The sequence below is a fragment of the Nannospalax galili genome, unplaced genomic scaffold, assembly GCF_000622305.1.
Source record: "Nannospalax galili isolate Female #2095 unplaced genomic scaffold, S.galili_v1.0 scaffold180, whole genome shotgun sequence".
NCBI lineage: Eukaryota > Metazoa > Chordata > Mammalia > Rodentia > Spalacidae > Nannospalax > Nannospalax galili.
The window spans coordinates 4,358,526-4,369,341 of record NW_008348199.1 but is presented as its reverse complement, the minus strand read 5'-3'; the positions used below and the strand labels follow the sequence as shown (position 1 = coordinate 4,369,341).

Here is a 10,816-nt window from a genome sequence, read left to right as displayed (position 1 = left end):
CACACACACACACACACACACACACACACACACACACACACACTAAACCAAAGCAAACCAAAAATAAAATCCAAAATGTCTCCCAAGACTCAGGACACTGAGGCAGGAGGAACGAGAGTTCAAGGTTAGCCTAGGCTACATAGTGAGATCCTATCTCAATCCCTTATCCCTCCAAAACCTCTGCATTTATTTCTACATACATTTTCACAAAAGAGGTCAAGAAATTTAAAAAGTAGCTAAAATTACTAAGGTGATAAGCTGAAGGACAATTGTAACAGCTAACTGTATTAGTCAAGCAGTAATGTGGGAAAAGGGAGCAGTCAGGCCATCTCAATTAGATGCTAAAGAGCTGGAACGGTGGCTCAGAGGTCAAGAGCACTTGCTGCTCTTGCAGAGGACCCAGGTTTAGTTCCCAGCACTCATATGATGGCTTACAACTGTCCATAACTCCAGTTCCAGGGGACTCAACACCCTCTTCTGGCCTCTGTTGGCACTGCACGCACATGGTGCACTTACATACATCAGGTGAAACATTCATACACAAAAAAGAATGCTAAGGATAATTGTAACAAGTGGCAGAACACACAAATCTTCATGGGAGGCCATTCTCAAAACAGGACAGACTGGGGCTGGAGGGTTAAGAGTGCTGGCTACTTTTCCCAAGGATCAAATTTGGGTTCTCAGCAACCACAGTGGAAGGTTCATAATGACCTTTAACTCCAGCTCTAGAGGATCTGACACCCTCTCTGGCCTCTTGAGGGGCACCAGCACACAGGCGGCATACAGGCATAGACACACACTTAAGTAAAAACAAATCTTAAAAAAAAAAAAAAAAAACAGGACAGGATAAAACTCTGAAGTCTAAGTCTATGTTATCTAATCCAATCACAAACCACAAGAATTGGATAAGGTTTTATAATAAGAAGTTAACATAATCTAAGTGTGAAATGAATTTGATTTGGGAATAGGCGGGTTAAGAGGGATGTTCAGATTGTTAGACGATTATAAAGCAGCACACACATACTGAACCCAGATTTTTTTTCCCAAACATGAAATATTTGACCAAGAATACCTTTAAATATTTGAACAAGGTACCCAGTTTACAACAGTTATAAAGGAACATATTACCTAGGATGGTTGGTAATACCAACCATGGTTGGTATTAGTCAAACTGCCATGCTCATAACCCAGCTCTGCCACCCACCGGCTATGTACCTTGGGACCAACTCAACTCCCTGTATCTGTTTCCTCAACTGAAAAATGGAGATAACAAGACCTGTCTCACAAAGGTGTGGACAGGATTCCAGGGCATGCAAATTACTCAGGAAAAAAATGTGTGTAGACCTGTGTTCTGGTTGGGATAAATTCTCAGCTAATCTGGCATATAATACTTCTAGAATTCCCTACAAAAATAAGTAAACCAACTGAAATTTTTTATTAATTTATTGTGTGTGTGTTTGTGTACGCCCATGTGTGCAGCCTGGTGCACTTGTGGTAATGAGAAAACAACACAAGGGAGTTATTTCTCTCCATCTCTATGTGGGTTCCAGGGATCAAAATCAGGTCAACAGGCTTGGCAGCAAGTGCCTTAATCTGCTGAGCCACTGCTGGCCCTCTTTTAAGTTCCAAATATTTAGAAATATAAAACCAGAACTAGGATACACCCAGGTTTGAGGCTGGTAGTATCGAAAGGAAAGCATGGGAAGGCAATCCCCATTTTTCCACCCCCCTTTTTTTTTTTCCTGGCTTATTTTTACCTTTTTTTGGGGTTGTTTTTGTTTTGTTTTGCTTTTGTTTTTGAGACAGGGTCTCCCTGTAGTTCAAGCTAGCCTGGAACTTACTATATAGACCATGCTGACCTTGATCACACAGAGATCAGCCTGCCTCTGCCTCCCACTGCCTGGGATTAAAGGCACACACCACCATGCCCAGTGTACTTTCGTTTATTTTTTTGGTCTTTTTGAGACAGTGTCTCCCTGTAGCCCGAGCTGTCCTGGAACTATGTAGACCAGGCTGGCCTTGAACTCACAGAGATCCACCTGCCTTTGCCTCCCGAGTGCTGGGACTATGGGCGTGCACCACCACGCCCAGCTACTTTGGTTTATATATTTTTAAAAGTTTATTGTGTACAGGGCAAGGAAGCAGTGGGCTGAGTATTAGCTAGACTACTGCCCTGCCTTGTGTTTACTTACTTTTTGTTTTTTTGAGACAGGGCCTCCCTGAAGCCCCAGCTGGCCTGGAACTCACAAAGATCCACCAGGCCTCTGCCTCCCTAAGTGTGGGGGTTAAAGGCCTGTGACGCCACACCTGACAGTGTTAATCTTTTTATTTTTTATTTTATGTGTATGCGTGTATTGCCTACATGTGGGTAAGTGCATCCGTGTTGTGCAATGCCCGCGGAGGAGAGAAGAGGTTGTCGGATCCCCTGGAACTGGAGTTGTGGACAGTTGTTAGCTGCCATGTGGGTGCTGGGATTCAAACCCGGGTCTTCTGCAAGAACAACCAGTGTTCTTAACTGCTGAGCCATCTCTCCAGCCCCAACAGTGTTGATTTTTTTAAAGAAAGGTTCTCACTCTGTAGCCCAGGCTGGCCTCAAACTTGGTAATCCTCCTGCCTCAGAGTGCTGTGTGCTACCAAACCTATTATTTTCCAAAAATCTTTTTTTTTTTTGGTCTTTTTGAGACAGGGTCTCCCTGTAGCCCCAGCTGTCCTGGAGCTCACTATGTAGACCAGGCTGGCCTTGAACTCACAGAGATCTGCCTGCCTCTGACTCCTGAGTGCTGGAATTAAAGGCATGTGCCACCATGCCCGACTTTTTTTTTTTAATATTTAATTTTTAAAAATTTTATTTTATGTGTATAAGTATATTGCCTGCATGTATGTGAGTGCACCTGTGTTGTGCAATGAATGCCGCAGAGATCAGAAGAGGGCTTCGTATTTCCCTGGAACTGGAGTTAAGGACAGTTCGTAGCCACCATGTGGGTGCTGGGACTCGAACCCGGGTCCTCTGCAAGAGCGGTCAGTACTCTTAACCACTGAGCCATCTCTCCAGCCCCCTGCTTGCACATATTTTAAAATATTTCCCACACTAGCTAGCTCCATGACTGCTAGTAACGTTTTTGTCCATCCTTCCATCCTTAGTTAAACATTAACACATACTCGGCATTCAAATATTTGTTTAACAAATCAAACAATGATCCTTAAGGTCTCTTCCAGCTTAAAAAAAAAATTAAATAGGATAATAAATAGCCAGGATAAGGGGAAAGGCTTTGATTCATGGGTCCAGGAAACATAAATGATACCTTACTATGATCAAACTAAACAAATGGCTGCATTCCAAGGAGCTTAGTTAGAACCTGACTGATGTAATCGACTAGGACCTCCCCCAAACAATACAATGATGACTTTGTAAGTTTGCTTTCAAATTTGCCTTAGCTTTTTACCCCCTTCGGTGTGCTGGAGGACTGTACTTAGGGCCTTGTGCATGCTAGGCAAGTGTTCTACCATTGAGCCACAACTGGAACCTAAGCCTTGCTTATTCTTTTTGTTTTGTTTTTAGAGACAGGGTCTCCCTGTAGCCCCAGCTGACCTAGAAGTCACTATGTAGATCAGGGTGGCCTCAATCTCACAGAGATCTCCCTGCCTCTACCTCCCGAGTGCTGGGATTAAAGACATACAGCCACCACACATGGCTTTTGCTTACTCATTTGGACAACTCGTGATCTAGGCCCAAACCGCTCTCCAATAACGGGTTGGCCACATAAGAATTAGCTGTAAAGCTTAGTAAAAAGAGATTTACAGAATCCTGGCTTAGTATTAGTGAAGCATGGCTCTACAATTCATATATTTAAAACTTACTTTGAAATGTGCAGCTATTCTAGCCATAAAAACAATGTTAAAGTTTCCCTTTCACTCCTGTCTCCTTTCTATGAGCTCCCCTGCCCATAAACTATTAGTTACCAATCTCTTTGATAGAAGAGTTGTTTTAACCTAATTTTCTCTCTTTGAGACAGGGTCCTTCTCCGCAGTAGCTTAGGTGGTCTTGAACTCACAGTTCTCCTGCCTTAGCCTCCTGAGCACTAGGATTACAGGTGTGTTGCACCACAGTTAGCTCCAATACAGGTTTTTGTTGTTTCTTTTCCTAATTCCACTTAAGAATGTATGTTGTTATTGTTTCAGAGGTGGAGAACAAATGGCTTGGAGCATGCGAGGTAAGAACTGGACCAGAGGATTCTGATGCGAAGCCACAGACAGAAACCATTCACTGACCCAGGCTTGAGGGATTATGTTCAACTCAGTATAACACATTACAAGGGTGAGGACATGGAGTTGCCTTGCGTCTGGTCACTGGTCTCCCACGGATGAACTGAGCCATTTTCCAATGTCTCCAAAGTCAGGAGACACTAGCCATTCAAATGGATGTTGCCAAAATTCTGTAATTCCTGAAATCCTTTCCTGTTCATTATTACCTGAAATTACAAACCTGGCAAGTCCTGTGTGACACAAGACATTTTGGCATTTGGATGGAAACAAAGTTTGATCTACACCGAAGTGCTGCTTTTTAATCCCAACATTCAAACAGTTTCATTGAGCACAACCGAATACATGGCCTTTACTAATCCTTACTAATACAACAGTGTCCAATTCTCCCCTAGAACTGCTTTCTTACCAACTGGTCCAAAGCAATTAACTTAGAGACTGTTGAGCCAAGACTGTATTGTCAGGTTGGAATGTGATGAATTCAAAGGTCTGGCTCAAGTTGACCTGACTTGACCTCGACCTGGGGGCGAGGGCTGAGCCCCTCTGCTGCACTAACTCTCCCTTCCCATCTACCCTAGCGACTGCAGAGGCGTTTCCTTTTGGTGCGGAGGGCCATCACAGACTCTCCTCCGCAGTGTCCCTTCCACCATGAGGGACGCCTCATCTCCCCTACTTCGGGCCAATGAAAGCATGTAAGAGGGCTCCCCAGGAAGCCAGGGAGCCCACCAAGAACAGCTTAGTTAAAGGGGACCTGGAGGGCTTGTTCTCAGCCTGAGCCCCTGGGCAAGGAAAGCATATGACTTCTCTGTCCCTACTCCCTGGATTCAGACATAAAGATGGAAAGAGGCTCGCTGCCCAAGTCCATGCTCTGAACCCAAGCTCACGCTGAGCCCCAAGTCCATCCTCCCAGCCCCAAGCTCATGCTCCGAGCCCCAAGTCCATTCTCTCAGCCCCAAGCCCAAGCTCCGAGCCCTAAATCCATTATCCGAGCCCCAAGCCCAAGCTCCGAGCCCCAAGTCCATTCTCTCAGCCCCAAACCCATGCTCCGATCCCCAAGTTCATGCTCCGAGCCCCAAGCCCATCCTCCCAGCCCCAAGTTCATGCTCCGGGACCCAAGTCCATTATCCCAGCCCCAAGCCCAAGCTCCGCGCCCCAAGTCCATAATCCCAGCCCCAAGCCCAAGCTCCGAGCCCCAAGTCCATTCTCTCAGCCCCACACCCATGCTCCGAGCCCCAAGCCCAAGCTCCTCCGTTCCCTGCCCCTCTCGGTCTTTTCTCATCCTCCGTCCGGCATCGGCCCCTAGTCCGGTCCCAGTCTCGCCCCCTCCGGCCCGCGGCCGCCCTCTTTCCACCTGACCCCGGCCCCTCACCCAGCATGATGGGGCTGAGCCGCCGGGCCAGGCCCTTGGACAGGTCGTACACGTAGAGCTTCACCGGGTAGAGGTTCGGCGGCTCCATCAGGACCCGTGGCGGCGGCCACGATGGCCCTTGGGGTACCCGGCAGCGGCTTGGACCTTCCGGGTACCCTACCGGGGCTGGGGAGAGGAGGGAGCGGGGACAGAGCCGGGGCCCGGCCTGAAGAGCGGGGGAGAGACCGCCCAGCGATGCTCGCGACCCCCCGCTCCCTACCAGCAACGACTACAGTGAGGTGACAGAGGGAACCGGGAAGGTCTTCACAGAACAGGGGGCGGGGGGAACGCAACGCTGCGCATGCGCGGATCGCACGCCCGGGGCAAGGCTTCCCCGGGGGCGGGGCCTCGCGGAGGGGCGGGACTTTCCCTGCTGCCGTTGGTTGAGGTGAGGAATGCCTGAGGAAGCCGGGGTGGAAGTGGGCGTGTCCTCTTGACGGGCAGGAGGGCATGCTGTGCGTGATGACGTTTTTGGGGTTGATTGGGCGGCAGGACTGGAGTCCTCGCGTGGACGTGGAGTACGGCTTGTTTGTAAGCGTGTGTCCTGCCTGCTGCAAAGGTAGGCGAGCCGGTTCCGCCCCTGTTGGACGTCCGGCCGGGGCAAGGGCGACCTTGCAAGCCCACTCAAGTCTGGTCCTTAGGCCTCCGCGGAGCAGCGTCCGCCGGAAGTGTGCACACACTCTGGGCGGCGCTCCTTTCTTCCCTGGAGAAGGCACAGGCCTGGTGGTTGAGACCTCATGGGGCGTGATTGGCGGAAGATTTGGGGCAGCCCTGGAGGCGGGATGAGGACGGGTGGTTCAGCTAGAGGACCCGACCCCATCACGGCGCTGGGGTGGGATCTCCATGGCTGCTTCGGCACCGCCCCCAGCCACTTGGGTCCTGCAGCATCCTTAAGGGATAGCCACGGTGATGATGCTGCGGAGGACCCTCTAGGCCTGTTACCTCTGCTCTTCAGTAACCCAGCGCTTTGGAGGCAGCAGGAGCCCGTCGTTCACATGATTCAGTAGTTACCCCGACCAGTTAGAGCAGATCTTAACCTAGAAGGCAAGCACTTTACCACCGAGCTGCATCCCTCAGTAATATATTTCTTAATATATTCTGTTTTATGGGTATGCGTGTATTGCCTGCATGTATTCAAGTGCACCCTTGTGCAATGCCGTCGAAGGTCAGAAGAGGACGTCGGACTTCCCTGGAACTGGAATTTCGGATGGTTGTTAGCTGCCATGTGGGTGCTGGGACTCGAACCCTGGTCCTCTGAGAGAGTAGCCAGTGCTCTTAACCGCCGAGCCATCTCTTCAGCCCCAATAATATTTTTTTCCATTTAAATTTGCTTGTTATTGTTCATAACTTCTTTCACCTAGTGAGCAAAACCCAACATGTCAGGGTGGGAATCCTACTACAAAACGGAGGGGGAGGAAGAGGAGGAGGAAGAGGAGAGCCCTGATGCAAGTGGTAAGTGGCTTCATGGGTAGTGTGGTCTGTGTGGAAGAAAGCCCTTTCCTTCTTGATTTTTGCTGGAAATACTTTGCTGTCTGATAGTCCTCTCTTCACTCCCCAGATAATCTGAAATCTTTTTTTCGGCTTTTGAACTTTACAGAGTTATTTTTATTCATGTCCTATTCCACTCTATGAACATTTCTAAATCTAAATTTTGCTGGTCACCAGTAGATTATCTGTTGATCCCAATAAATCTTTTTTAGGTCTATTTATGTATGTTTTTGGTTGTTTTTTTTTTTTTTTTAAATGTGTATGAGTGTATTGCCTGCATGCATGTGAGTGCACCCGTGTCGTGCAATGCCTCGGAGGTCAGGAGAGGGTTTTGGATTCCCTGGAACTGGAGTTAAGGACGGTTCATAGCTGCCATGTGGGTGCTGGGAATTGAACCTGGGTCCTCTGCAAGAGAAGTCAGTGCTCTTAACCCCTGAGCCATCTCTCCAGCCCCTTGGTTTGTTTTTTTGAGACAGGATCTCAGATAGCCCAGGTTGGCCTTGAACTCACAATGTTGCTGAGGTTGCCCTTGAGCTCCTGATCCTCCTGCTTATACTCCCAGAGGCTGGGGTTACAGGCAAGCACCACCACCCTATCTTCCTTTTGTCACCTATTGTGGCTCAGGTAAGATCTTTCTTACCCAAAAAGGTGGTTTTATTCATTACAAGACCTCTCTGTAAAATGCCTTTACCTTCCAATAGCTGCAGAAAGTGGTAAATAAGCACACTTACTGGGTAATGATTCCCTCCACCTTCAGCTATGTAGATTCAGCCTTCACAGCACTACATACTACACAGGAGGAGAAATAAAGGGCAAATGTAATCCAGATACTGCTTATAACTTCTGGGTAGAACATTTTAGTATTTTTATATTAAATGTGAGAAACATAGGGCAAGAAACATAAAACTTACTGCGGTCTATACATCCACTGCTTAACCCAGCTACTACTCCCAATTTGACTTCACTGGTTTGTTTTGCTTTGTTTTTTATTTATGTATTTATTTTTTTGAGATAGGGTTTTTATGTAGCCCTAGGTGGCCTGGAACTCACTAGGCTGGTCTGAATCCCACAGAGATCCACCTGCTCTGCCTACACTGTGCTGGGATTGAAGATGTATGCCACCACTCCTCGTGAGATAATAGTTACTGTTGGGGAGACTTAGGCATTGTAGTTGAGAAGGAGTATAGGAAAAACTTGTGGGGTGCTTGGCAAGACTCAGTGTCCTGACATGAGCGGTGGGTTTAAGTGTGTTCACCTAATCATAATAATTGAGGTTGCACTTTTGCTGTGTGGGCTCTTCTCTGTTTGTTTTCCATGAATGATAAACATAATAAACATGATTTAGGAGGTAAACATTTCCTTCCATTTCTTTCCTTGCAGGAGAATATAAATATTCAGGAAGAGATAGTTTGATTTTTCTGGTGGATGCCTCCAGGGCCATGTTTGAATCTCAGGGTGAAGATGAAATCACTCCTTTTGATATGAGCATCCAGGTAAGACCATCTTTTTATTTGATTTAAAAAAGAATTTAGGCAGAAGTCTGTGGAGCAGAACTTGGGTAGGTATCATGCTCTTGGGGATCAGGTCAGAATTCCAGGGATAGCTTCTCTCTTGATCAACTGTCTTGAGCCTACAGATCCCACACTGGTCAGAGCACTATCAGACTGTTTCATACAGGGTCCAGAATCTTCTCTTTGGTGAGACACATGCTTAGTTTGTAGCCATCCTCCAATCTTTTTTTTTTTTTTTTTTTTAAGGTAGTGCTGGAAATGGTGGCATGTGCCTGTAATCTCAGCACTTGAGAGGCTGTAACAGAAAGACTGTGAGTTCAAGGGCAGCCTGAGCTACATAGGTTCCAGGACAGCCAGGGCTACATAGTGACTGTCTCACCACACACACCAATTTATTTAATTTTATTTTTCAAGTTGAATGTCTCATGTAGCTCAGGCTGGCCTTGAATTGAATTTTCTTTGTAGCTGAGGATGACCTTGAATTCCTGATCCTCCTGTCTTCATCTCCCACATACTAGAACTATAGATCTGTACCACCACACCCAGCAAATACCACTTTTTAAAACATAGACTCTTTAGATGTCTGTGTGGATAAGTGATGATTAGCCTCTCAGGTGCTTAGTATACTTGGATCTAAAAAGAGCAGCAGTGTTGGAGAACAGTCTTGATTTTATTTACTTTATTCTGGGCTAGGAATACTTTGCTCCCACCTTCAGTGTTGGCTCTGGTCAGGAGAAGCCAACTTCTCCTTGGAATTTGGGTATGATAAAGTCAAACACTGCTGTAATAGTTTGGATAAGGTCCTTTTGCGGCAGGCTCTGTGGTCAAGCCCAAAGTTCAGCCCTCAGTACCACCACAAAAAAAAAATGGTCATGGGTTCCATCCCCAGCATGGCCTAAACCAGGCATGGTAGTTCATAACCTGTATTCCCAGCACTTCAGAGGTAGAGCAGGAGGATCAGAAGTTCAAGGTCAGCTTTGGCTACACAGTGAGTACCAGGGCAACTTGGACTTCAAAAGCCCTTGTCTAAAGCCTGGAGAGATGGCTCAGTGGTTAAGAGCATTTGTTGTTTTTACAGAGAATCTACTGGGGTTTAGTTTCTAGCACACACATGGTGGCTAACAATCATCCATAACTCCAGTTCCAGGGGATCTGATGCCTTCTTCTGGTGTCCACAGGCATTGCATACATGTGTACTGACATACATGTAGTCAGAACACTCATCCACATAAAAAAAAAATAAAATACAGACTCTGTCAAAAAAATCACCAAAAAAGGTGTGTGTGGGGGCAAAGGACTTAAGGAGATACTTCTTCAAAGGCAACAAACATAGGCTGCTGTTGAGAATGTTGGATAGTGCAGCTGTAGAACAAACCATTTGGCAGTTCCTCAGAGACTTAGACATGCAGCTGTCATGTGGCCTGGGAATTCTGCTCTCTTGTATATAGCCTGTGGAATAAAAACCAGGTACTCAGGTCTGGGAATGTACCTCAGTTGATAGAGTTGAACTCATATGTAATCTCTAGGTCTACGGGAACCCAGCATGGTGACGCATACCTCTCTGTGGTCCCCAGTACTCAGGAAGTAAAGACAGGTAGATCAGGAGTTCAAGGTGAGCCCAGACTGCATGAGACCCTGTCTCAGAAAACAGCAACAAAAACCCTGAACCAAATGACCTCCCCAAAACAGCAACGGCCACCACCAAAGAGGTCCTCAAATCCTGATTATTTCAAACTGAAGGTGGATCTGGTGCTTGTTTCCTCATCTGTGAAATGTAGACTGATAGGCACCTACCTTACCAGGTTGTTGTGCAGATTAAATGCTCTTTTTTTTTTAAATGTGTTTGAGTGTATGGCCTGTGTGTATGTAAGTGCACCTGTGTTGTGAGACAACAGAAGAGGACTTCAGATCCCCTGGAACTGAAATTACTGACAGTTGTTAGCTGCCGTGTGGGTGCTGGGATTCGAACCCCAGTCCTCTGCAAGAGCAGCCCAGTGCTCTTAACTGCTGAGCCATCTCTTCAGCCCATGTTTTTGTTTCTTTAAATTAAGGTATAATTCACACAATGTAAAATTAACTTTTATTTCATTTTATTTATTTATTTATTTATTTATTTATTTATTTATTTTGGTCTTTTTGAGACAGGGTC

The 10,816-nt window shown here is 46.6% G+C and overlaps 2 protein-coding genes across 3 annotated transcripts in view; one reads left to right on the top strand and one right to left on the bottom strand.

The window, feature by feature from the left end:
- Positions 1-5,889, bottom strand: part of Desi1 (desumoylating isopeptidase 1) — a 24,353-nt gene extending 18,464 nt beyond the window's left edge. The window contains exon 1 of the mRNA XM_008844795.3: positions 5,630-5,889. Coding sequence (XP_008843017.1) covers positions 5,630-5,717 — 88 coding nt within the window. The 5' untranslated portion in view covers positions 5,718-5,889. The remainder of the gene's footprint in view (positions 1-5,629) is intronic.
- Positions 5,890-6,132: 243 nt separating this feature from the next.
- Xrcc6 (X-ray repair cross complementing 6) overlaps positions 6,133-10,816 on the top strand; it is a 25,883-nt gene continuing 21,199 nt past the window's right edge. Inside the window, exons 1-3 of one of the 2 annotated variants that reach the window (XM_008844794.3) lie at positions 6,133-6,227; positions 7,030-7,120; positions 8,537-8,649. In XM_008844794.3, the coding sequence (XP_008843016.1) occupies positions 7,045-7,120; positions 8,537-8,649 (189 nt within the window). In that variant the 5' untranslated portion in view covers positions 6,133-6,227; positions 7,030-7,044. Of the gene's footprint in view, positions 6,228-7,025; positions 7,121-8,536; positions 8,650-10,816 lie in introns of those variants that run through there. The other variant, XM_029569147.1, reaches the window with a different exon arrangement.